We start from the raw sequence: 26385 nt of genomic DNA, 5'->3' as shown, positions 1-26385 counted from the left end.
TTTGGAGGGCAGTCGAGAATCAGGCTTCTTTTTTATTTATTTTTTAAGTCAGCACAACCTTAAAAGAGTGCTGAAGAGCAATCATCAAGTTCACTCCAAACTGTCCTGGGCTTGTAAAGCTGTCAAAACTCAATACTCACTTATTACTAGTTTACTGTATGCCACAAACAAACTGGTATCAAGGTATGGTGTAAAATTCTATTGAAAAACAGAGAACTTTTAGGTAATCAATGTGGTTGTAGTGCTGGGTTGTAGTACACATACAGACGACAAATAGCTGAGCATAGGCAACAGATACAAGGGTATACATTCCTGCAACATTTGCATCTCATGGCCTTCTAGCTACAGGTGGGGCCGTCTGCATCAGCAACTGACAAATCACAGCACAGAGAGACAGAGCTGTAAAACAAGCTGGCAGAAGCCAATTACACCAAGCATGATCCGAGCATCAGTCACCAGCCTGTTTAGAAAGAGAAAAAAAAAGGCTGCTTCTTGCCCTTACTTGCTTGGTGTCGACAGACACGCATGCATGCGTGTACACACACACACTCAAACATTACAGCTTCATTAAGTTCACGCCAAATGAGTCCAATGACTTGAGAGGCGAGTTGGTGTTGGAAGAGGTGAACATGGTGATAACCCGCAGCCCGTCGACTGAATCACAGACGAACGTTGAGGTTTATTTGGGTGTTGTGGACCCCTGTCTCATCAGGAGCCAATCAGAGTCTATTTTTAGAGGTTGTGAGCACAGCGCTGTTCGGTATGGCAGATGGTATTTGAGAGGGAGTGGGGTGCAATTTACAGTAAACAGATTCTTTATCCTTGGCAGGTCATGGAGAGCACTGCAACGCCAAGGCGATTTAATAACGCTCAGGCAAACGCTGGCAGGACGAGACTTAAGTGAGATGAAGTAACTTCACCTCACCCTGACTCGGAAATACACGCAAGAACATTTCTTTGTGCACCATTGGCCTTTAAATTTAGCGGTTTGTGTCCTTTTGAACATTGATTGGGTGGAAACAGTGGAAGGTGGACATGTCAGTAAATCTAACATAATTGCGTGTGCTAAGCGTGAAGTTAATGATTTGTAGAGAAACAGCGTGGAAAATCACGAGAGGTCTTAGTCTACAGTAAGTGGGCAGATAGAAATCATTTATTATTGAACGCTGAAGGGATGCAGAGAAGATTAGCTGGACTGCTATTTTCCCCTCATTTTGAGCTTAGGGTGATAACATATCTCTCCTCTGAGTTAATTGGTTGTCTTTTACATAAACACACAACAAGGGTTGGACTCCAAGCCTAAACAATGTCACACAATGTTAATATGATCATTATTGACAGAGAACAGTGGGGGGTATTTTAACAAGAGTTTGAATACATTCCCAGACTGATGCCTGGAGATGTGCTAATAGGGCCCAAAGGGAGGAAACAAACTCGATCAGAATTTACCGGTGGAAGGTTGTCGGCTTGTCGTGGGTAAGTTGCTGTAGTCCAAGCAAATATAAGGTGAACCGTTTGAGTGGGGGAGGAAGTGGAGAGTTGACATAAGTGATGTGCCTGTCCTTGGTGGAGTAAGAGGAATGGTGTTTGGTGGCATGCTGTGCTCCTGCATGTCCTCTGAGCAGGGTGTTTTATGGGCTGCTGGGAGATAGTGTTTCCTGGGAGAGGGACACACTCTCCAACTATGAGCCAGTATCACCAACACGCCCTATGACTGATCACACACCCTCCAGTAAGCAGGTATCAATCAGCCACCTGAGGGTCATCTACTCATGGAGCGTGTGTGTGCATATGTGTGAGGGTTTCCGTATAGTCGACACCAACTGAAAAAGTCAAAACATCTGAGGCTCGTTATGGGTCTGAGTTCCACGACAACAACCTTAAAAAGCAGTCTTTATTCTAGCAAAGTATAATTTTTTTTCTGATGATAATACTGTGTTTACAACTGCTAACCTTGGCGTTAAGTAAAACACAGAAGGTAAAGATAACCAACATTTAGGCTTACAAGCTGTACCTGCAGCGGCAGATAACCATAACAACCAATAAATCTTCGGTATCTGCGTCACCTGTGCCGCTGGCCTATTACAGGCCAGGACATTATCACCACGTCCCCATGATCCTCCGCAGGTACCCTGTTCTCTGTGAGGCTTGCTGGTGTCTGTGTGAATTACACAATCCATAAAGCTGTAATAGAGAGCCAATCAGAAGCCCCTATCTGAGCGGCCTTGTGGAGTATTTACCTTTTTATGCGAGTGTAAATTTGACATGAACCAAGGACAAAAGCTCCCTGTAGTCCCACACCACCAGGAAAGGAACCGAGTCAGAGACACTGCCTCGCGGGAGATTTGCTATAACGAAGCCGGGGTTTTATAGCACTATAGACGTTCTTGGAGTTCTACTGGAATGGTGATATTAGGAACCAACGTGTTCCGCCTTTAGCCTGTTTTAATCGTTGAAAAATAAAGCGAATCCAACTGGGCTGTTTTACAACACATCTGTAAATAGATCAGCGTTCTAACCCTTTCCTGCGCGGGCCCTCTGATTGCTCCTTGTTGCAGCTGTCATAATAGGACCGGGCGTGAGCGAGGCCAAATCATGGGCTGTTGTTCTAAGTTAATGAGCAAAGGCTCAGCATGTGCATCTTCTTAGGAACAGGAGCAGAGGTGGCCCCTGTGTGTTGGTGTTGAAGAACTCTGTACGCCCGCACCCTCCCCGCTTCCTTTCAGAACTAATTTAGTCCCACCTGTGTGCGTCACTAATGTGGCAGAGAGAAGAGGGAGATTCTATTGTGTCAGGAACCTTTTCAGGCCCCTCTCTCTTAATGAGTGTCTTCTTCCCGTGGCGCAGCGAGGGAGAGAAGACATGCCCTCAGAACACACACACACACCCAGACCAATAAAGTGGAAGAAAAGCACTGTCATAACACCGTGAGCTTAGAAAAGGTCAATCAGGTACCTCTTCCATACCAAGGAGATTTTATCTTAGGAATTATCCCCAGCAATTAAAACTGAGAGACACTCAAGAGTGTTAGAGAGATGAGAGAGTGAGAGAGAGCACAGGAGAACATTCAAATCTCCCCGTAAATGTCGCAGTGCCACTTTAGTAAATCTTTACTGTTATATCACAAGCAAACAGTGTGGGTATTAGTCATGAGCTAGGTGGAGGCAGGTAGCGGTGAGGCAAGGGAGGGCACCGCTGTCAGAACAAAGATACCCCTGATTAAGATCTGGCAGGATAATAAATCTACTGCGTAACCTGGAGAAGTGCCCCCACTTGCAAAACTTTATTGCTTAGCCTAAACTTTCTCTGGGCTGCAGTGAATGAAGCATCTGCAATAGTCTGTTAAACTTAGTTCTCTAGAGAAAAAAAACACAATTTTCATGGTATGATTTCGCATTGCAGTCCAAATAAAGGACATGGCATTAGAAAACATCCGTTGACTGCGGACAATGTTTTGGATAACGTGGACAATACGTTAGAGCGCATCATGGCCATCAGCGCATTAGCCGCTTGAGCTGCCAGGAGACTGTGTGGAGGGCTGCAGTGCACATCAACACCCCACTAAAAACCCATTCAAGACGGCAAATGAACTCGTGTTCTCCAGTTCTAGACAGCTGGCTTTTGAGCACCGCTCCTCCTCCAGTGCGTGGCTGTACAGGGGTGTCATTAGGGCCTGTTTAGTATGCCTGAGGTGTAGAGGAGAGATTGGGCGGTGCGCGGGACGCCAGAGCGGGCGCTCCGTCATTAATGCGCCCATCGCTGTTATTACAGGCCTAATGACATCGCTCCTCAGAAGGCATGCTGGGAGCTCGGCGGCGGGGAGCCCGGCTCAAACGTCCGCGGGTGTCGACGCCTCCCATGAAAGCGCATCAATTCTACATGTCTCCTTCAAAAAGTCTGAGCCCCCCAGATAATGTCTTTCACGGTTCAGTGGCGTTACAGGGGTTCCCTCCTGCCTGGCCTTGAAATGGGCAAATTAATAGTTCCTTTGAAACAAATTGGAATTACACCCCTCGATGCATTAATGTCAGAATGCTGGTGCCTTGACATGGGGGGGTTTGTGAGGCGACAAGATATAAAGATCCGACAGCCAGTCTCCCCCCTCACCACCACACCACACCACACCCCGCCCACACACACACACACACACACACATGAATGTGGGAGACTGGGTGCGGTATGTGTGCCTGTGTTTATGGTGACTGAACCCCCCCCCCCCCCACCAGCTCTTTCTACTGTAAACAGTATAGGAGCCTCTTCCACTGCATAGACCATACCAGAGTGGAGGCTTCTGTAATTCATGTGACCTTTATTGGCACTGTCACTGTTATAAAGTATCTAAATACAGATTCTTAGTAAACGCACATTTAGCTTTGAAAAACCCCCAACATAAAACTTATTGGTATCACTTCAAGAGGTAATATATTGTAATTGTATAGTACTGAATGTTGCACCCTTTTTGGAGACCATTTACATTTTAAACAATTCAAATAATGCTCAAATGAAGTGCTACTAAAATAATTTTTTTGAGGGTACTGGCATGTTTCAGACAGAATATTATACAGGATATATTAACAAAATCATACAAAAGGTCCTGAAATTTGAAGGAGATACCAGATTAAAATACAATCTTCTTTGAACTGGTGACAAAATGACTATGGTTTTTACATGGTGTTCCTGAAATGGCGTTTTGCAGAATGATTGTACACCACTCTGATCTGACCTCACCACAGTAAATGGGCTACTGTAAACATTGGATGCTGATTAGTGTATGAAAATAGATTGCAGGGAAAGGTTAAGGTTGGCCTCATAAATCCGTGGTGGCCTTTATAAACATGTCCAACCAGACACTTTCCCTGAGTTGAACTCTGCTGCAGATTCCCTCCTCTGGTGACCCTGGAAACAGGATTTATCAGCAGGCCTTTCTGAATAGAATACCGCTCGGAATACATCAATGTGCTGCTTCATGGAGATGCTATGCATAAACAAGAAGTCAACGTCACCATCTCCTGTTACTTGAGCCCTTTCCTCTGGAAATACAGAACAATACTGCTGCTTCTCCCGACAAGGCAACACCATTCAGATGACATTCTTTTTTCTTTTTTCTCTTTTTCTTTTTTAAAATATACTGTTCCTCTGGCTACAAAACTAAAGTGAGTGGTATCTCAATCTGTCGTCTGGCCGACCAGAGGAGATGTGCGGCAACCTCACGACGGGGAGACCATATACTGTACAAAGTAGGAAGATGATGATCACTGCAGGACTGATCCCTGGGATCTATGCATGCTCTCGCTGCTCTCTCAGTTCGGAATCTCATGCTCTGCCACTTCCTCTTTGATGTAGTCCACTTCCACTTCCCCTTCCCGTTCTTCCTCTTCCTCTTCCTCCTGAAAGAAGAAAGTAGCAGATTAACAATCAACCCGGCGTCAAATATTTTCTCCTACGTGTTGCCATGGTAATAATAATATATTCAACTCGTATCGCGCTTTTCTAAACACTTAAGACACTCCTGTCGGCTGAGTTACACCCTGCCCCCACCTCTTTAATGCTAAAGTAAATTCTGGAATTAGGGGATGCCACAAGGCTCCTTAGACAGTTGTTCATTCGCACCCTGATGACTACATGCTAACAGAGGGAAGGGGGAAGGGGGGGGGGTTTTCCTCCTCCTCGGTGAAAACAAGAATCCAAACGGAGCGTTCTCAAACCGTCTGGCCCACACTCTCAGATGGACGGCCTCAACACGGAAGAGGAAGGAGAACGGAGGAAGACTTAAGAACCCATCCCACGTCTACACAGCGGGCACGCGGCGGGCCGGAAGGTTCCATGTAGGGTCTCCTGTAGCCTCTCACTGACAACCTGGGACGCTCCACCTTACACTTATTGAAGCCTATTGAGGATGATCACGCCAAGATGGATTGAAATAACTACAGGTGAGGAATACAAACACACACTGTACCGAAACAATATTTGATATCCTCCTCATCAAATATCATGCCTAAATGTGTGGACCAGACCGGTAGAGACAGGGGGAGGTCCACAGCCCGCCCTGCCCCCCAGGAGGAGCAGACGAGGGTCTGGGTGTCAGGACCCAGACAGGGCCGCCAGCACAGTTAGAGAGAGAGGGGGGGGGGGGCGATAAAGTGAAAGCCAAGTCGCCGATGGCTGCAGTGACGCTTAAACGAGTCTGACAGATGCAATTATCTTCTCCTTCCGAGGTTAATAAACACATCTCCTCCCAGTAATGTGTGATCAGCACCCAGCCTCGACCGGAGGCCCACAGCAGCTCCCTGAAACGCTGCCTGCCTGCCTGCCTGCCTGCGGCTGGGCTACACGCGCCTGGAGGTTAGTCATGCACTACAGGGCTGGCTATGTACATACTCCTCTAATAAGACTTGCTAGAAACACTGCTTTAGGTTAGCTATGTTTACATCTTGAGTAAGGTTACCGATTGTGTCCGTCTGTTCCGAAAGGTGTGACTGTTCGGTTCTGGGTTTATAAGTATCCTGTATCTTGACAGAAATAATGACCAGGCAATACGCACGGTGTCGATAACTAAAGTCTCTCTCTGAGGCATGAAGGTCGGAGGGCAGAACTTATAGTAGAAAGGAGAAAAAAAGAGAACATACGGCCAACAGGTGTTCGATATTCAATAAGAACATAGCATAGTTTACAGAAAGAAGACATGAAGGAATAATAAGACACATCCATTAACATACAGTAGGGCAATAGTGGATCTACTGATTGTGATTGAAATAAGCCCATACGAAATGACGAAAACACATCTTCAGTAATGTTAGCTAGGGTACAGGGTATATTACCATTGAGGTACTTCCCCCCTCAGCAGACCAATTACCTAGATTCTCGGACCCTGGAGAAGATCAATCTACCTCACAAGGTTTGCAATCCTGATATCTGTCTCTCAGCATGCCGTGTTGGAGGACCTAGACATTAGGCATTTGTTCTTTAAGAACTGGACATTATTTCATAACAGAGGCCAACTCACCTCCCCCGTTTTCAACAGAGTATCAGCTAATGGGGATAAATGGAGCCTTTAAAGAGCAGCTCCTCTCCCAGGTGGTGTCTGGGGCCGTCAGAGGACCTATAAATACCTCTCACTGGGCCTATGGTGTACCGTAGCTGCTGGCAGTTAAGACCTCCCTATGAGCAGTAAATCAGGCCCGGACGTGAGGACGGCCCATATCTCATCTCCTCACTCACTGGGGCCTTGTCTTTGGGTCCCCGTGGCTCTTCAACTGTGGTAACTCCCCCCCCCCCCCCCCCCCCCCCCCCCCCCCCAACCGCCGCCATGAAAAATGTGCTCGTTTTTTTTTCTTGAACTCTGGCTCCTTTCTGTGTGTGTGTGGATCCATAGGGAGGTGGGTGGGTGTATAAATCTCCCCAGGGGGTGGGGGGGTGAGGTGGGTGGGGGGGTGAGGTGGGTGGGTGTCCATGGTGGTGGTGATGGTGTGTTGGGGGTGGAGGTCAACAACTCACAAGCCACGCCACCGCATCCTCCGTGCCATCCACCACGTCTCCTTGACAAGCCTGCCAATTTTCCAATTACCTGTGGCGCCATCGGTTATTGGAAGACCGGTCGGCTCTTAAATGGGAAACAAGGGGGGAGGTGGGGCCAGCGCATGCTAACAATCTCATAAAGCTGAGGCTCACTCCCCTCCCTGCCCTGATTGAGTGTCTGTCCCTGGGGTGAGGGGTGACGCCCGTGCTCCCGGCCTCTCAGGGACTGATTTGCGGGGCATGCCTCTCCCTCCCTCACCTTCCTCTCTCCAACATCAACTCCTCCCACCAGTCTATCTACTGGGGCCTGAGGGACTCCTATCCTGGACTGCACCGAGAGCTGCCGCTTCTCCCCTACCGCTGCACCCCTGCTAGCAGACAGCTGCCAGTCCCATCCCCCCATGAGAGGGAGGGATAGGGGAGGCAGGGGAGAAGCAGGGGAGGAGAGGGGGAGGAGAGGGGTTAAGACTGAAGGAGTATTCTCCTGAACTGTTTGTGTTCTTCTTGCTTTGCCTTTCAGAGGGTGGCTAGCTTCAGAGGAGGAAGGTTCCAGGGCGGGAGGTGGTCGGGGGCTAGAGGGCCCGTCCTCAAGCTGCTCAGTCTTAACCAGTGAGGCTGCAGAGGTTGCGTCTGCAGAGATTGCCTCTGCAGCGTGCAATTCAAACTCCTGAAGAGGTGGAGAAGGCTAGCTGTTAGTCATATTTTAAATACACCTATCACCTGGGGTGTCTGGGGGTTTATGAAGGAGTGTAATCCCTGTTACACTTACACACACACACGCACACACAAACAGAGTGTTAGATTTGCATTGTGAGGAGAAGATGAGCAGAGACAAGAGAGGAAAGAGGGAGAGGAGGGGGAGGAGAGGGAGAGAGGGAGGGAGGGGGAGAGGAGAGAGGGAGGGAGGGAGAGGAGAGAGGGAGAGGGAGAGGGAGAGAGGAGAAAGGGAGAGGGAGAGGAGAGAGCGAGAGAGGGAGAGGAGAGAGAGGGAGAGAGGAGAGGAGAGGGAGAGAGGGAGAGGAGAGAGGGAGAGGAGAGTCACAGGCAAGACTCCTGCTCCCCCTCTCAGCTTGGAGCCTGAAGGCAGCTGCCCCTGCATGGAGGGACATCTCCATCACATCCCTCTGAGAGGAGGGACAGGGAGGAGAGAGATAGGAGAGACAGAAGGCTGGTGAGGGGAAGACAGAGATGGGAGATAGGAGGCAGGAGGGACAGAGAAAAGAGCAGTCCCCCCGCCCCCCGCCCCTCCCTCCAATCTCCTTCCATGGCGTCGCAAAGCCTCTGGCCCTCCCTACTACACATACATGATAATGAAATGCCACATTTTTCTTTCTAATTGAGTTTGGGTGTTCTTAAAGGGCACAAGCAGCCGGCCCCCCTCGCTCCCTGCTGCTCACGTGAGGCAGCATGAGAAGGAGAGCGCAGACCCAACCCTAGGTGGCAACAAAGGCCCGTTGAGCGCTAATGTGTTTGAGCCGGAGACCCCCACCGCCTGCAGCAATGCAATCCTTCCAAAGATTAATAACCCCCCACCAGCTCCGCCTCCCACACGCCCCCCCCCCCCCCCGCACACACACACACACGCACGCACACAGAGTCAACTTCATAAACTGGGATTAAAAATAATGCTGTAAAAGAATTTTAAATGTACAGCGCTGCGTGGACTTTAATAAGCTTTGGCTTTCTTTATCAAGCTGGCACAGCCCTCAAAAGAATTAGCAGCTAATTAGTATGACTCATTTCCCTTATCGTGTTTTCTGCTTTTATTGTATGTACTTGTGTGTGTATCTACTGTGCACAACGTGCATGTTGCAGATGAAGAGGACTCCTTCCTGCCTCCGTCTGCTGTGATCGGCCACACGCCCGTCTCCCCACCCCATCAACACTCACACCGATGGGGCGAATGTTGAAGCTCACCCGAGATCACAAGTCCTTTCACAGGCCAGACACCAAGTCTGGCTGGGCTCAGAGCCCCAGAGTCAGAGCAGCCCTGGGCCTCGGCCTTCAACCAAGCCGTCCCACACCCTTCTGGTACGGCGAGTATGACAGAGGGACATCCTGGTGTGTGGCTTTCAAAAAGACATGTGTTGGGTTGGGGGGGAGGGGAGAGGATTTAACAAAGGGAACTGATGTTTATGATTCAGGATCATGTAGGACAGTCAATGTGCTACCATTGAAACAAATTCCTGTGGGAATATGGTGTGTGTGTGTGACTGAGTATGTATATATATACAGCATACACATATATGATACTGTAGGGCCATGTACCCTGGCGTGACTTAAATATCCTGCCGCCATTCGTGAAACGACACACCGTCAGTCAGTCCTAAACAGTGGGATCATTAGCGGTGTTCAGACAGAGCGTTCCGCGCTACAGCGAGCCCCCCCGCCCCTTCTCACTCGTCTGCTCTCCCACCTATCCCATCGCCTCGCCAAACCAGTCACCAGAAAGCACAATTAAATTTCATGACGGGGCATATTTGCAATTCCCCATTTCATTTATTACAAAGGGCATTCATTAATCTCCTCTTTTTTTCCGAGAAACGAATTTCCATTTTAGTGAGGCGTGACAGATACAGAGGTGAACTTACCGCGGCGACGGCTAATTTAATCAGAGGTAAAATGCACAAGCGGGCTTTTTTATCCTCTGTCTGATAAGAGCTGATGCTCCGAGCACAGAATATATGGTATGGAGAGGCGCATTCTGTCTGTTTCCAATTGGAGTCATTTAGAATATAGCACTAAATCACAAACAAGGCAGAGTGCTTGGTCACTGTGGGAAAATTGGCCGCATGTCTACGCTATTACTGCTGAGTAGTGTTGAGAAGACAAAACAAATCAGAAAGAAAACGGCCAAATGTCAGGTAAGCTGAAAAGCAGTGAGTTGTGGGTGCTGAGAGATGGCTAGGGTTCAGGTGAGTGTGAGGACTGGGCTATAGTATGAGACTAGCTCGTGACTGATCTCACTACAGGCTCCAGCCATGAACCTCCTGACAGGGAAAGGCAGGACACGGCCCAGGTGGGGGTTTCTACCTGTGGGTGCGTGCCTCCTAAATGGTTCCCCTCGAGGAGGAAGCGATAGGCCCCCGAACAAGTATGCATGTCTGGGGGAGAGAGAGAGAGAGAGGCACTGAGGTTACCTGGAGCCTGTCTGTCAACTGGGGAGCCAACTCTTCTTCTACTCCCAATCTCGAAACCCCTCGACTAATAAAGCTATTAGCTCAACACGAGCAGGTGCCACATCATACACGACCTTGCTGTCGCTAAAGAACCGCTCCACTGTCTTTCTATACATCTATGGCACTGTGGATTGTGGTAGGCCTAACTGCTGATACAAGGACAAGCCAACAAACAGGGTAATCCTTCCAGACAATAGCACCAGAATCACTGACACAGTAAACAAGGGGTACACTAAGTGAGTCACCTATGAGAGCCCGAGGCTTGGGAATCAGAGGGGATTCTGCCAGTTCAGCGGGTCTGGTGGTCCTGGTGAGCTTCATCAAGACGGTGGGTCTCCCAGCCCCATTGGCTGCTGTGGTCGTTAGGTCCTCCAGTAAGGAGCTGGAAGAGGAGCAGGTAAGTGGCCACATGTAGCGGGCCCCTTGTAGCCGTGTTATTAAAAGGGCCCAGAGTAATGGGCCAGGGGGTGTTGTGGGGTTTTGGGGCCGCACACAGGGGACCTCCCGCTGCAGCACACTCTCCTGTTTACTCCGCAAATTGGCCCCGGAGAGGGGCGTGGGCGGCCGAGCCGTCTAGTTAAAGTGATGAAAGGGACTCCTGCACATTGATTTCCCCTCCTCCCCCCCTGCCAGTCCCCGCAGGCTAGTTTGGCCCTCCCCGCTAGCCTCTAAATCACACTAAACTGTGGTTAAACTCGGACCAAGTCTGAAATACAACCTTCATTTATGACTTTATCATGCGTCAGGAGTTCGACCCACCGGAGAGCGAGACTGCACTGGGGCCAATTGATGTGGGCCTCGTGGACTCCTGCCTTCATGGACGGGGTAAACAGGGGAGGGAGGTTATACAGGAGGACCTCCTCATTTCCCTCACTCGAAATGACAGCCATGGCTCACTATATTATCAAGTATCTTTACAATATCTTCAAAGTTCTTTGGTCAAAATGGTCAGATATACAGTATTTTCCATGCTTAGATAAAACCTTTGCGATGGATGCAAAATGTTTCCTGTATTTTCCTTCTTTTTTTGGGGGGGGGGGGTCTCTCATCATCCGCATCCTGAATGCCATTACATCCGATGAGTAATGATCCCTATTTTTCTTTCAATTTCCTCTCTCTGGTAAAGCCGACAGAGCGTGAAACTTCATTAAGTTAATTAGGCTAACTTAATTACGCTGTTTCACAGGTCAAGCTGTGAAGACTCTGATTGATGGCATTGCTTGTAAAGGTAATCTTCCTCTGAATTGGGAACAACATCAAACCGAACATTAACGGCGAGCCCTGTAAACAATGACGAACACACTGCGCCAGCACATGACTCGTTAAAAAGGGGGGGGGGGGGGGGGAAACAAGCACGGCAACCAAAAACGCAACTTCAATTACTTAAACACACAAGTGAAGACTTCAAGGTCACGCTAGAACTTCACAAACAAATTAAGCGTCGCTGTTGTCAGCGTTGCCTTGAAGGAACAAGAAGAGGGGGGAAGAAGAAAAAAACAAACACTTTCATGGCGGTAATTGCAACAGTTACAAGCCTTTTGATGACAAATCCAAACGGTATCAAAAGCAGCACTTCCCACACAAGTCCTCAGACGAGCGTTTTAACTACTGCTGGTGCAACTTCAAGCTGTTGGTATTTCCAAACTCCCCTCAAGATGCTCTGGCCCGATTCATCATGGAGGCGAGCGGGGCAGGCCTGCCTGCCCACCAGGGTGTAAATAAAGCTTCAAACAAGTGCCCCCAGGCCCAGTGACGGCCTCTCGAATTAAAGGCCATCCATATACTACAGCAGGACTGTCACTTTATTACAGGAATCAATTTGGCGAGGGCCTGGGGTGACAGAGGGAGGGATGTGGTCTTGGTTGGCGAGAGGTTTATCTAATCCGCACAGGCAGAGGGAAACACTGCCTCCGTAATGAACTCAAGCCTGTCTAATAAACCCTTTTATTGCCCCAGTGAGCGTGTGTGTGTGTGTGTGCGCGCGCCACCCGATGCAAGCCGACACACCTGTAAACTACGAGCCCTTTGTCCAGACAGAGACAATTAATAATACAAACAATTTCAGAACACAAAGCGACACAGACAAATGCCCAATGCCGCGACCCCTTCCGGCATTAATCAAGACCTCCGAGGTAGTATCCCATTTAATGTGACCTTTAGGAGGACAGACAAAAGCAGCCAAAGAGATGGCGGGGAGGTCTAGAACACCACACACCAGGGCCATGAATCCAATTTGTTCAAGAAATATGTTAGACAAACGCAGTCTAATCAGCAGTCCAAAGTTATATCTCGAATTACACTGTACAATTAAAAGCATGTAGCAGGCTACTGTGTGCTACAAGCTAGTTTCTGGAACCTACCTGTTGGCAAGCTGCCCTCTTTCCTCAACGCCGGGGAGTGAAGGCGGCTGGGTGCTATGTAGTCTAACCAACCACATTTCACTTACCCGCTTCCCGGGCAACTAGCAACTTCCTCATTCCAGACTGGCAGGCAGACAAAGTGCTGAACCCCGCTATCTCCTCAAACGACTAAATCACACTTGAGACGGTCAGGTAAGATTCTGCACTTAAAGATGGCATTTAAAGAAAAAGAAAAAAAAAAGAAGAAAAAAAAGAAAAAAACATTCCTACCCTACAGGCGAAATGCCGGGCGGCATGGCATTTACGGACAGATGATAAAACTTTATTTAAATACAGCTCTCATCTTCAGAGTGCTTTTCAGGTCCTTAGTAGAGTCAATTATCTCCCACACTTCCTGCCATTAGAGAGCACGGAAAACCTTTTGCCTCAAAAGGTCTGGCACGAGTACTGTGCCTGATCAAGTAAAGGACATTGCTTGTTCTAAAACCTACAAACCACTGCAGGCACACACATGTGAGAGGGTTAAACGCCACTGTTGTTGTAATGAACTGCCACACACAGCCACTAGCTGGAATAAATGAAGCTTTTGAAGCTAATGTTATGAACTGTCCACTCAGACTGAACCAAGCCAGTCAGTACAGCCAGTACAGTACAGTACAGTAGAGTACTGGCCGTATAGTCCCAGTAGCTGTGTAGGTTTCCAGTCGTACTGGATGGTGACATGTGTTAACAAAGCTGAGGCTGTCGTGTGTCGAGCTGAGGATGGAGCAAAAGGGCCCTCGCTAACGACTTGTCAAGCCTCCTCCCTCCTCTGTCACCACGGAGACTCTGACTGCTGGGGGGTGAGGAGACTGGGGGAGTCGAGGGGTGGGGGTGGGGGGGGGGGAAGCCTGGGGAGCAGCATGAAGGCAGTGGGAGGAAGGAGGATGGGAGCATCTTCACACAGATCCCATATTCCAGCGGGAATGGAGCAGCCATGCTTTGAGACCTTTGAGAGCTGTGTGTTACGACAGACAGAGATAGAGGGAGGGAAAAGGAGGCAACGATGGGGGAGAGTACAGTGTGTGTGTGTGTGGAGCGGGGTGATTAAACAGGATGGAGTCTGGTCCTGGGGGCCTCCAGAGACTGGCTGCTCTCTCTCAGTAGGCTGCCAGCGAGCACATTTAAAAAGCAAAGGCTTGTTTAATCCCTGTGCCCCCCTTCCACCTCCCACAGCTAAGAGCTCCTTTCTCTGCCTCCTCCCGCTCCCCCTGCTTCAGCTCTGAACCATCAACTCCTGACAAATTAACAGCGGGCGACCAATTTAGGCTTTTCTTCTTCCCCTTTGACATAATAGCCCTATTTCAGAAAATACACAGGATTTTAGACTTATGGGTTGTAATGCTCCAACGTGTCTTTTTATGACCGGAATTTCAAACGGTTTCGATGGTCCACGAGCTTATGTAACGAACATGGATGCATGGATTTGTATCTGCACTGCAATCCATTCGAAACATCATGACTCCACATCAAAAAGCCACAGACGACCCCACGTTTGTGAGCGTAGAGAGCATCGCCATGTTGGGCAAGAAACAACTATTTACAACTATTTTAGTCGGGCACTTTATAAACGGTCCAAAGTTCTGTGGAGAAATCGAACCGTGTCAAACAACGTTTCTCCCTGAAGGGGCTGGAGCCCCCGATCTTTACGGCAGGGCAGAGTCAGTCCTCTGCCATCCAACACTTTAACTGAGCTTTAACCTTTCCGTTGCTCCTGTAATTTAGAGCTGCTCTCCCACTCTGCAGCGTCTCCACTCTGTCTTTTATGTGTCTCTTCGTCTCTGGCAACATCAATTAACCCCCATTTTCCACCCAGATAGAGCCTGGCTGGACAGGCTGCCCTTTCCCAGAGAAATTGAAATGTGGACGCATTTGTCAGCGTAATTAGGTTTTTCCAAGCATCCACACGCTACCCTTGATTACACGGTAATTCAATATTGACAACATTTATATTTTGGGAAGAAAGTGTCGTACGTGCATGTGGTGGGAAGTGCCATTTTCAGGGACACGACGTCATCAAAACAAGGTGTTATGCCGTGTCACTGGAGGGAGAGAGGCACAGGAACACAGGCCTGAGGCTGCAGAGACGGGGAGTCGGGAAGGGCGGCGGCGGTGAATAAGACCGGAACCGCTGCTTGTTGTCCACGCCACCATCGGAAACGCCCGTGCCACTTCAAACACCAGAGACTTTCCCCTTTGATCCGTAATGAAGAGCCCAGAGAGGACGATAAGCCTGGTTGGACGGCTGTGTCTCCAGCTGTGGTGAAGTGGCGGGTTAGAGAGGCAGGAGCTCTGCATGGGTTGGCCATGCCTTCGGGCCGTACGGGAGCTGATAGACTCCCAGTCAGAGAGGGGGGGGAGAAACTCTGCTGGAACTACTTTACTTCAGAATTTGCACACGGCACCTCGTGATGTGTAGTAGGATCACTAGGATACCGTTTTGGAAGCGATATGCCTGTTTATTTTTGCACCAAAGCAAACCTGTTTGTCTTTCATGTGTACACAGGAAACGTCTGTGTAGTGTAGACATCTGTGTAATGCTAATCAGTCAGGAATGCAGTAAAAAAAATATATAAAAAGCAAAGTACAGCAATTTCTGGTTTACGATCTCTTCCCTGACCTTAACCACACAAGCAGACCTTAACCACACAAGCAGACCTAACCCTAACTGCACCAGAGCATTCATTTGGAAGGAAATGTGAATTGTCCACTTGATGATTTAGGCATTTCTTTTCTTCAGATTTGTATGCAGTTTATTGAACACCTATTCACTGAACTGCTACAGCGAAACAGTGTCTTTCTAAAAGGGCAAATCCTGCAGTCACAAAACATGGTCATGATGCCCTGTAGTACAAAGAGCCATGTAGCTTATGATTGTAGAATGAGAATCAATGACATCAACTCCGTAGCAGAGCTATCGTAAATCAAATTCCATCCAATGCGCAGCCTGAATAAAAAAGGTACAAAATTCCTCCAATGGAGCGTCGACACCTCTCAGATGGCTATCTGTTGTGATTTAATGTCAAACCTAATGTGATGAGGTCCAAACCTGCTGGAGCTCACAGCCAACCCCAGCCCCTCGACACACACGCGCACGCACGCACACACACACACACACACACACACACACACACACACACACACACACACACACACACACACACACACACACACACACACAGACAGACACTCACCTTGGAGGAGGACGTGTCGCACTCCTGACAGATCCAGCCATAGCCCGTCTGCTTGGGGGACTTCTTCAGGGGAGGATCCAGGCACCCGAAATGGTAGCAGAGACGACACTCGTCACACCTACAGGAAGAGAGGGGTTAAAGCGCGCGTGCCAGCGTGTGTGCCTGCGGGGGTGTGTGTGTGTGTGTGTGTGCGTCCCACACACCATAAATAAGAGATTCCTTCCCGTCCCCACTCACTTACAAAGATAGATGTTGACAAGACACTTTGTTGTCAGTCATGGGATTCTTAATAGATTCACAACGCCATGATCACGGCCTTACATGGGCGGTGGTTAGTATCGCGGGACTGACAGATATGAGCTTCAGACAAATGCCTGTCGGCTCTCCTGAAGTGGGACGTCCTTGGTGTCCTTGACTTGGGCCACAGGGGTCAGTCAACACTGCCTGTGTGTGGTGGACGACGACGCTGTGAACAAGTGAGGGACGGGGAAGCGGCCTCGCATGCTACTAACAAGCCCCAAATCTCTCCCCAGAATCCGATAAATCTAGGATCCAACCGTGGATGTTTGGGTTGCTGCGTCGCTCTCTAATAAAGCAGTAAATCTGTCTAAAAAGTGGATCCAGACACCGCTAAGGAGCAGGGTACAGGCACAGCTACTCTGGGTTTGAGTCCCGGTATGCGTGTCGAGAAGTGAACCTGTCACCCCCTGTCAGACGAGCCCTTTTCACAGCGGAATCTTCCAGAGTCTCCCTCTGATGGCAGAAAGGCTGGGTCCACATTTCCCCTCTAATGAGGAAGGAAGACGGCCGCCCCAGAAGAAATAAATCCCCTCTGACCTGGGAAACAGACGCAAACTAGGCGGCAGTTGTCTCAACCAACAACGTGTTGTAGGAGTCTAGAGGAAAGTGCCCTGGCTCTCTTCTCAGAGTCAAGGGTAGTGTATGAGAAATACATTTCTGGGTTGAATAATGTACATTTATGCATATTCTGTCAATGGAATGGGCTGACTAGCGAGACCAATTAGAAGACTGCCTGGACAAACAGCACCCGTTCTTTCATTCTGCAGTACCGCAAAGGTGATGACTCACAGGCAGTGCCGCTAACGAGGCCCCACATCATTAAACTCTCACCAGCTCCTACCAAGTTGGAATACAAAGCCCTCCTTTTCTCTGTCGATAGAATAAACATGCCTTTGTGGGAAATCAATAGGTGATCATTCACGGCGCCTACAAATTGATTGTGGCTGTTAAGAGTCATGGTGGACAGTGTTTCATTGGTTGTGATGATGTACAAAGAAGACTGAGGAGGGTGGGACTTGTGGAATCTGGCCCTGGCTCACGACACCTCACGCTCGTAATTTCGGTGGACTGTCATCGGTACGAGGCACAACCAGAAATAATCTGAAAACACATTATACTGAAAGGCCATGATGGGAATCTTCCCCATTCCAACACCGTTAACGTGGTAAATGTAGCCAAAGGATGTTCACGTGTACCTGTGCTCGAAGTTCATCTCCCGTGGAGGAAGGGATCCCTCTTTGAGCCCCCAGAGGTGGAACCCAACCACATTCATTTATCAGTGTGATTGCCAATTCATTCCACATAGCACGTCTTTTGCATTGGGTCTCTGTCTGTGGGAGTTGAGCTCCCCTCAGTATCTCCACCACATATTCACAATGACAGGGCAATGAAGAAACGGGCTGCCCTCGGCGACAGACTGTCAACTCAGAGCAGGCTCTATTACATGATCTCCCTTGAAAGTAAGGGGGGGGGGGGGGGACCCAAAAATAAAAGGAATAAAGGGCCGTTCAGAGGAAAGCGCTGCTTCGCTCAAGTCATATTAAATGCTTGGATAGATGTCCCCAGTCACTCGTTAGTGGAACAGCTGACCAGTGATGCGCTTGATTCGAAACATAGCTGTCTTAAGTCATCGAGTACAAATGAGCTGGTTTGGGGTAGAAAGTAAGACCTATAAACACATAGCAAAACAAATATGTAGACAAGGAAGTGATGAATATAGGGACTAACAAATGGTGAGCATATATACTAGTTACACTCTAACTACGGTGGATTTAGTATGCTCAGTGACATGGCACTGGCCTGCATGGGCTAATTGCTGTCTTACTAGTTCCAGAGGCCGGGTTTAGCAGCTGTTACTTTTTAGCAAAGATCTGTCTACACAGGTGGGTGTGGCTGCACACACCCACACACACACACTTTCTTTGCTCTCGCACACACTGTACACACACACACACACACACACACACACACACACACACACACACAAGGTCTACATCAGCACTGACGGGCTGAGCCGGTACATCTACTGAGGGAACACAGACCCTCAACAACAAAACAGTGGCCATCCTGTGAAAAGAAGACAAATGACCACAAGTGTGTGTGCAACACTAATGAGCACGCTCCTATTGTTGAACACAGACCCCCCCCTGATTGATTCCCCATGAATCTCCGAGGAGAAGGAGGAAAATGGGCCGCGAAGCCCAGCTCCCCTGCAGGAGTCACCCCAGCTCCCTGCTCCAGCAGCACCCTGCAGGAGTCACCCCAGCACCCTGCTCCAGCTCCCTGCTCCAGTGCTCCAGCTCCCCTGCCTGAGTCACCCCAGCACCCTGCTCCATCTCCCTGCTCCAGTGCTCCAGCTCCCCTGCCTGAGTCACCCCAGCACCCTGCTCCAGCTCCCTGCTCCAGTGCTCCAGCTCCCCTGCCTGAGTCACCCCAGCACCCTGCTCCAGCTCCCTGCTCCAGTGCTCCAGCTCCCCTGCCTGAGTCACCCCAGCACCCTGCTCCAGCTCCCCTGCCTGAGTCACCCCAGCTCCCTGCTCCAGCTCCCCTGCTGGAGTGACCCCAAGACCCTGCTCCAGCAGCACCCTGCTCCAGCTCCCAGGGAGCTGGGCTGTTTTAGAAGCCGAGTGGGACACAATTTGCCGCTCACTTCTTTAATTACTTTACCGTAATGAACCTATTGTAACGTTTGTTGTTGTATCGCGCCGCACATCTTTGAATTAAAACACTGCTCAGTGATGCGGGGCCCGGGGAGGGGGGGGAGGCTGTGAGTACAGTTAATTGGAATTCCAAATGACGACACGTATGTTTTCCACCGGCGTTCAAGAAGGGGCTAACTGCATTACGTCAGCTGACGTGCACATGAGAATGTGCCAAACATCAAGGCGTAGCCCCACGCATCGAGACCTTGGCCTCCGAGGACGAGCCTCTGCCAGGGACTAAGGCTGAGGTCCTGACTGGATAAGTGAGTTAAGCTATGTGATGTCCACAGTCCCCTGGATCTCTCCACTGGCTCTCTGGTACACCAGCAGCCACCTCTATCAGCTCCCCACACTGCCCTCACGGCCCCGTCACAGCAAGGTCCTTGATCTTATCAAAGCAATTTGGCTACGCTTTAATCATTGGGAAAATTGAGCAGCCACCCCCACCCCGCCCCCCTCCTCTGGAAGCACACAATCCAATCACTCATAAGAGAGGTTATTGATTGATGTAATCTTATTGGGCATGAGGTTGGGGAGGGGAAGGGACACGATTGATTGTTTTTGTTGTTGTGTCCGCTACACATGTCCCGCTCTGCTGGAGACTTGTATCCTCTTTCATCTGGTGTTTAATCTCCGTGGAGGGCTCCAGGGCCGCCCGCGCCCCTCCGCACGTCCCCCGCCAGGGAACCTCACCCCCAGCTGCCCCGGGTGTCTGAGCTGGGCTCGATCTGCTCCCTTTTAAGCACCCACCCACCCACACACCCTATCTCTCTCTCTCTCTCTCTCTCTCACACACACACACACTCACACAGTGGGACCTGCATCGTGCGTGTCCCCAAGGGGTCTTTTCCCAGTCCCCAGTCTACTCTTCCTCTCATACTCCTCACTCTCCATGAAAGCACACGCACCACAGATGTGACACTCTGCCCGATCAGGGGATTAGAGGGGACGGAAGTCAGAGGGTCTTGCTGGGGAGGGCTGTGGGCTCGCACGCAGACGAGGAGGAGCGAATGTTATTTGAATCATCAACCGTTCTGTCAGCTAGAGGTTTGGAGTCAGACCACAGTGAAGTTGAGGGGTTGAGTTATAATTGGATATTAAGGAAAAACAGAGGAATTAGAGCTGTTTAATTGTGACGCAGTCTGTGTAAGAGGTGGAGGGAGTCAACTACTTGTTGGTCGTCCAGCGAGGTGAGGTGAGGCTGAGCTGTCCTAGACTTGAAATAGTGTGCTCTACTTTCCAACATGTAAAACCAAACACCAAAACACCAAACAGATGGAAAAATATCCACTTAAGATGTCTCCAGGATGCCGTTCCAAGGAATCAGTGATGCGGCCAATCACGAGGGGCAGTGCATGCAGCCAATCACGAGGGGCAGTGCTGCACCTACATCTGATAAGGAGGAAAAACACTTCCTCAATAGGCAGAATCGCAAAGAGATTAGTGGAGTGGCTTGTAATTAAATGTTGTTTACTTGTTTTCCGAGGCAGAATCTGCTTGCCAATTTTGATTAGCATTCGTGTGGATTAGCTAGAAGCAGACAGGTTCCGAGTAGGCCTTAAAAACAAAAAACAATCTGTTCATTGCCTCCCGTCGTCAGGCGCACGCTATCACTGCCGTACAAGCAGCACCGCTGCCCCAAAGTATCGACCCAAGTATTCAGCATGTCGACATGGCCAACCAACGCCTCATGACAACACATTGAACCAGCCAGCAGGAGGGTGTGTTGCAGATTGCCTGACAACCCGCTCTGTGGCCACAAGTATCGACAGACGGCTCGCGTCCTCCAAACTTCTTCTCTCGTCTGCCCGGTGGCTTGAGTGGTTGGCGGCCGAAAACAAGGCAGGAGAATTTATCGCAAGAGGGCAGCGGAATGACCAAGGGAGGGGGCCACGTGACAAGGATCAATATGGCACAAAGCACTCAGCCATTGACTTCTGTCCATGACAGAGTGCACTGGTGGCTTTTTCTGCGAATCCTCTCTATAGGAAAGGAGTGGATTATCAGCCTTTCCTCGCCTCCCACTCTTTGATTTACTGTTGGGGCGCTGCGACATTATTAAAGAGCCATTGTTTTACAAGAGGGAGGAGCGGGTGGGGGGGGGGGTAATGAATGGGCAGCTGGAGCCATGTCCTGGAGTGAGACCCCTGCCATGGACACTGCCTTCATTAGCTCATTAGGACACAATTCATTCACCGATGGGACGGGCCGGGGGGGGTGGGGACGGGGGGACGGGGGGCGGCTCTACCTCACCTGGAAGAGCGTGAGGTTGCTGTTCCCCTAGTCTGCCAGCAGGGGGCCTCAGTGAACTAGGCTCTGGAGGGGGGCATGCAGGCAGGCAGGCAGGCAGGCAGAGGTTCCGTCCCCTCTGCGCTCTGCTGAGGGTGCCTCCCTTCCTCCGCCCCTGACCCAAGCACAGCTCCAGCCCTCTGTCCCGGCCCCGGCCAGCCTGGCACAGGCCCCTCGACACACAGCAGCACAGGCAGCCTGCCGCACATCAACTCCTCCCTGACTGCAGAGCATGTGCAGGGGAAAACAGAGCACTGTTTAGGATTTGAGGCAGCTCCGGTGTGGTCGCAGAGACGGGCGGAGGGGAGGAGGCCCTGTGCCGTCCCTGCTGAAAGGGAGGACGTGAGGGGGGGAGAATGTCGGGCGGAGGAAGAGAGGAAGGAGCTGGGCGCATCCAGGAAGTAAGCCGAGCGGCCCCGCACTGCAGAGGGACCAGTGGGGATGGAACAGGCCTGGGGAGTAATAGATTGGAGTTGCTTGGCCAGTCTTCCCACACAGCCCGAGCGTCTGCACTCTCTCTCTCTCTCTCTCTTAATGGGGGGAGGAGGGAAGGGGGGGGGGTAGAAGGGTGAAGTCAGCAAAAACAAAATACCGCCATTAAATCATTTCCCCCGGATCCCGTGTCAGGATCAGTAATGGGAAACGCACTCATCATCGGAAAGGTTACTGCTCTTCCAGAACCTCCCTCCTTCCATCCTCTGTCTTCCTCCATCTCCCTCTCCTTCTGTCTCCCTCAATCGTTGGCCCTGTCTCGTCCCGAGACAAGATCCCAGCTGGAGCAGGGCTCTGTGTGTCCGCCTGCTCTCAGCGGGCCCCGGGGCGGGACGGTGAGGGATGGGGGGCATTTACAGATCGCCACGCTGCGCTGGTTCCATCTCTCAGAGACCTGGGGGCGTGGGGGTGTCTCTCGCCCCAGCCTCTCTCCTTCTCTCTGACCAGCCCCAGCCTCTCTCCTTCTCTCTGACTGGCCCCAGCCTCTCTCCTTCTCTCTGACTGGCCCCAGCCTCTCTCCTTCTGACTGGCCCCAGCCTCTCTCCTTCTCTCTGACCGGCCCCAGCCTCTCTCCTTCTCTCTGACCAGCCCCAGCCTCTCTCCTTCTCTCTGACTGGCCCCAGCCTCTCTCCTTCTCTCTGACCGGCCCCAGCCTCTCTCCTTCTGACCGGCCCCAGCCTCTCTCCTTCTCTCTGACCGGCCCCAGCCTCTCTCCTTCTCTCTGACTGGCCCCAGCCTCTCTCCTTCTGACTGGCCCCAGCCTCTCTCCTTCTCTCTGACCGGCCCCAGCCTCTCTCCTTCTCTCTGACCGGCCCCAGCAGCAGCCTCTCTCTCTCTGTGTTCAGTGGATGCAGGAGTGCTGGCTGCATCGCTGCCGTCCTCCACGCTGCCAGACACACTAGGTATTTGTTATGCTGTTAACCAGATTGTCCCTGGAAGCCTCTCTATTCTCTATTATCTCCTCCTCTTGGTGTATTTGGCTGCGTTTGTGTGCGACCGTGTTAAAAGTGTGTGTGTGTGTGAGTGTGTGAGAGAGGGACAGGGGAGGAATACGGAGAAAGGAACTTGATGATATTATGGTGTGAGAGACACGTAGAAAGAGCAAAGGGGGGAGGGGGGGTTATGCTAGTACCTGGACTGAGATAAACAGATCATCTCTGTGCAGTGAGAGCCCATCCTCCACCCACTCTCTCTTCCTGGGCCGACCCAGAGACCGGGGGCTCTTCCCGGGTGATAAATCAGTGGTGACAGAGGGCGGCGGACGCACAACTGGACCGCCGCCACCGCCTTTCAGGAACAATTAATTTGCTTCGCTGACACTCATTTATCACTGCGGCAATAAGGTGAAAAAAGTCAAGAGTTTATTAGAGCTCACGTGATGCTGGGAGTGAGAGGGGCCAGAGGCCTGGTGACCACACACACACACACACACACACACGCTCTGTACACATGGAGGAGCGGTGACGTTCACACAATAAAACAGTTATGTCTCACACAATATTAGTCTCAGAAACAATCACACGCAAGACATGTCTGTAAACAAATATGTACCTCGTGAATAAATATGGGGTTCATAAAAAAAAGAAGAAAAAAAGGTCAATTCCATTTACGACATTAAAAAAAGGCTTCAGTGAGAATAATCAAGTATGTAGGCACATCAAAAGAACGAGCACAAGAGACAGTAGACCTCTTCAATAAATACTGTATACGGCGTACACGAGACACATCAGCTATCAGGATTAAACACTCTAAGGGAACACATCACATATTAGTCGCTTAGGACCACGGCACAGACCTATTGGTTCAAACCAGCCATGCAGAGGGACAATGTCTGTAGTGTGTGTGAGAGAAGCAGGCTTGCTCTTCTTCCTTTTCCACGGCTGTGTATGGAGGGGTGCTAGAGGGGGGGGGAGGGGGTGACATGGCAAAGAGGAGTCAGGGGGGGGGGGGGTCAACCTACACAGCGACCTCTGCATCTCCTCAGGAGGACCACTGGGATATGTGGCAGGGTTCTCCAGAAGACGCTAGCAGTATCTGGAGCTGGAGGGTGCTCCCAGAGGCCAGCCTATGTGGGGCTCCGGGCAGGGCGGAGGAATGACAGGGGGGGCTTGAGGCTGGGCGGAGGAATGACAGGGGGGGCTTGAGGCTGGGATGAGGGGGAGGAGGAGGGGGCAGTGACACACGTCAGGCAGCCTGACAGGCCAGGAGGCAGCTGTAGAGCTGACAGGCAGTGACTTGGGGGCACGGGGGACCCCGGGGACGAGAGCAGGGCTGCTACTGAGGAGGTGTCACGTCAACTGGCAAGTTACAAACACGCCGAAAAGGAGGACCTCCTGTCGTAAAGCCCCTCGACATGGACACTCACACCGACATTACAAGTACCTCTACGGCTACTTCCTCGTTACAACTGCACGTTACTACTATGACCCGTGTAACTGTGACGTCGCTAGGCTACACACATGACAACACCTGGGAGGACGGTTGCTATGTTGCGCATGGAATGCTCTAGGGCTTCGCTGTTCCTACATATGATACAGTATCTCGTCTTTTCCTTCTTCTCTAGAAAGTTCTACGGCACAACACAACACTGGGAGACTGGAGCTGAAGTTCAAGTGCATCTGCAATTAAAGGCATTTACGCTGGAAACACAGGGTGATTGGGGCCCAGATGACTTTAGTCAATACCACTGATTGGAGGGGATGATAAGTTGCGGGGGAGGTCAAAGGAGCGATGCCGGCGCGGGGAATGAGAAAGAGACAGAGAGAGCCGGGGAGAGGAGAGGAGGGACTCGGGGCCGCAGGGCAGCGTGGAGATGACTCCCAATGAAGGAGAGATGGAGCGATGACTAGAGAGAGACAGACCACCTTCACTGGAGAGACACTGAGAGACAGGGGAGGAGGAGGAGGAGAGGGAGGGAGAGAGACATACACAGCGAGAGACCGAGAGAAGAGAGAGAGAGAGAGAGAGAGAGAGAGGGAGGGAGGGGGGTGAGGGAGAGGGGAAAAAAAGAGGCAGAGAGAGAGAGCCAGGCTGCCCATGAAGGATGAGGGATACGAGGGAGCATTGGCGTAGCGTCTGATAGGAGCTAAACTCAGGAAGGGATCTTGGGTCGGGAATCTTTCCAAAGTCTGCAGTCCACAGGGAGAGTACGGTCACAATCCCATAACCAAGCCCCCGTCCACTCAACAGAAAGTTCAAAGGGTCTGGACTCCTCGGGTTCATCGCGCGCTCTCTCTTCTCTCCCTCAAGTGTCATTGGACAGCCGCGGGTCAGGTGTCCATCGGGGGTGGGGTACTTCCTGCCCCCCGTCCCCCCCCCGGCCTGCCATCCTTCCAGCGCCTGAATTAGCCTCTCTCTGTGTCTAAGGTCATCTGTCCCCAGTGTGTACGGGGGAGGGTAGGGGGGCTGGCTGAGCTGGCTGCCCCGGCTCTCACAACCTGTGCAACGCAAAGATAGAAAGAGTCAGGGCAGCACACCTCACAGCCTGACCGTCACCCTGTAACACTGTCACCCTGTAACACTGTCACCCTGTAACACTGTCACCCTGGAACACTGTCACCCTGGAACACTGTCACCCTGTAACACTGGCACCCTGTAACACTGTCACCCTGTAACACTGTCACCCTGTAACACTGTCACCCTGTAACACTGTCACCCTGGAACACTGTCACCCTGTAACACTGTCACCCTGGAACACTGGCACCCTGTAACACTGGCACCCTGTAACACTGTCACCCTGTAACACTGTCACCCTGTAACACTGTCACCCTGTAACACTGTCACCCTGTAACACTGTCACCCTGGAACACTGTCACCCTGGAACACTGTCACCCTGGAACACTGGCACCCTGTAACACTGGCACCCTGTAACACTGTCACCCTGTAACACTGTCACCCTGCAACACTGTCACCCTGCAACACTGTCACCCTGTAACACTGTCACCCTGTAACACTGTCACACTGTAACACTGTCACCCTGTCACACTGTAACACTGTCACCCTGTAACACTGTCACCCTGTAACACTGGCTCGTCACATCAGGCCTAGGGCCCACTAGAGCTAAACACCACCACCACCACCACCACCACAAAAACACACGTGTAGAAACATCTGGCTGACATCTATTGTAGCTGCTATATTTGAGCCCCCCCGCCCCCCCCCCCCCCCCCCCCGAGCCAGTGACAGTTTGCACACCACAAGGTAACAAATATGTGCCTTTGCTTCAACACAGTTTAGTCCACAGTTGAGGCCACGATATCACAGGTGATAAATAATCAGTTATTACCGTGAATGAATGAATGCGGGGAGGTTGGGA

At 50.8% G+C, this 26385-nt stretch overlaps 1 protein-coding gene across 3 annotated transcripts in view; it reads right to left on the bottom strand.

Moving 5' to 3' along the window:
• Positions 1-4292: 4292 nt before the first annotated feature.
• phf14 (PHD finger protein 14) overlaps positions 4293-26385 on the bottom strand; it is a 49293-nt gene continuing 27200 nt past the window's right edge. Inside the window, exons 17-18 of one of the 3 annotated variants that reach the window (XM_047018853.1) lie at positions 16288-16405; positions 4293-5387 (exon numbers count right to left, since the gene is read on the bottom strand). In XM_047018853.1, coding sequence (XP_046874809.1) covers positions 5301-5387; positions 16288-16405 — 205 coding nt within the window. In that variant the 3' untranslated portion in view covers positions 4293-5300. Of the gene's footprint in view, positions 5388-16287; positions 16406-25026; positions 25508-26385 lie in introns of those variants that run through there. The other 2 variants (XM_047018854.1, XM_047018855.1) reach the window with 2 other exon arrangements.

Source organism: Hypomesus transpacificus, chromosome 4 (assembly GCF_021917145.1).
Source record: "Hypomesus transpacificus isolate Combined female chromosome 4, fHypTra1, whole genome shotgun sequence".
In the NCBI taxonomy this organism is placed as follows: Eukaryota; Metazoa; Chordata; class Actinopteri; order Osmeriformes; family Osmeridae; genus Hypomesus; species Hypomesus transpacificus.
This window is presented reverse-complemented; position numbering and strand designations above follow the sequence as displayed.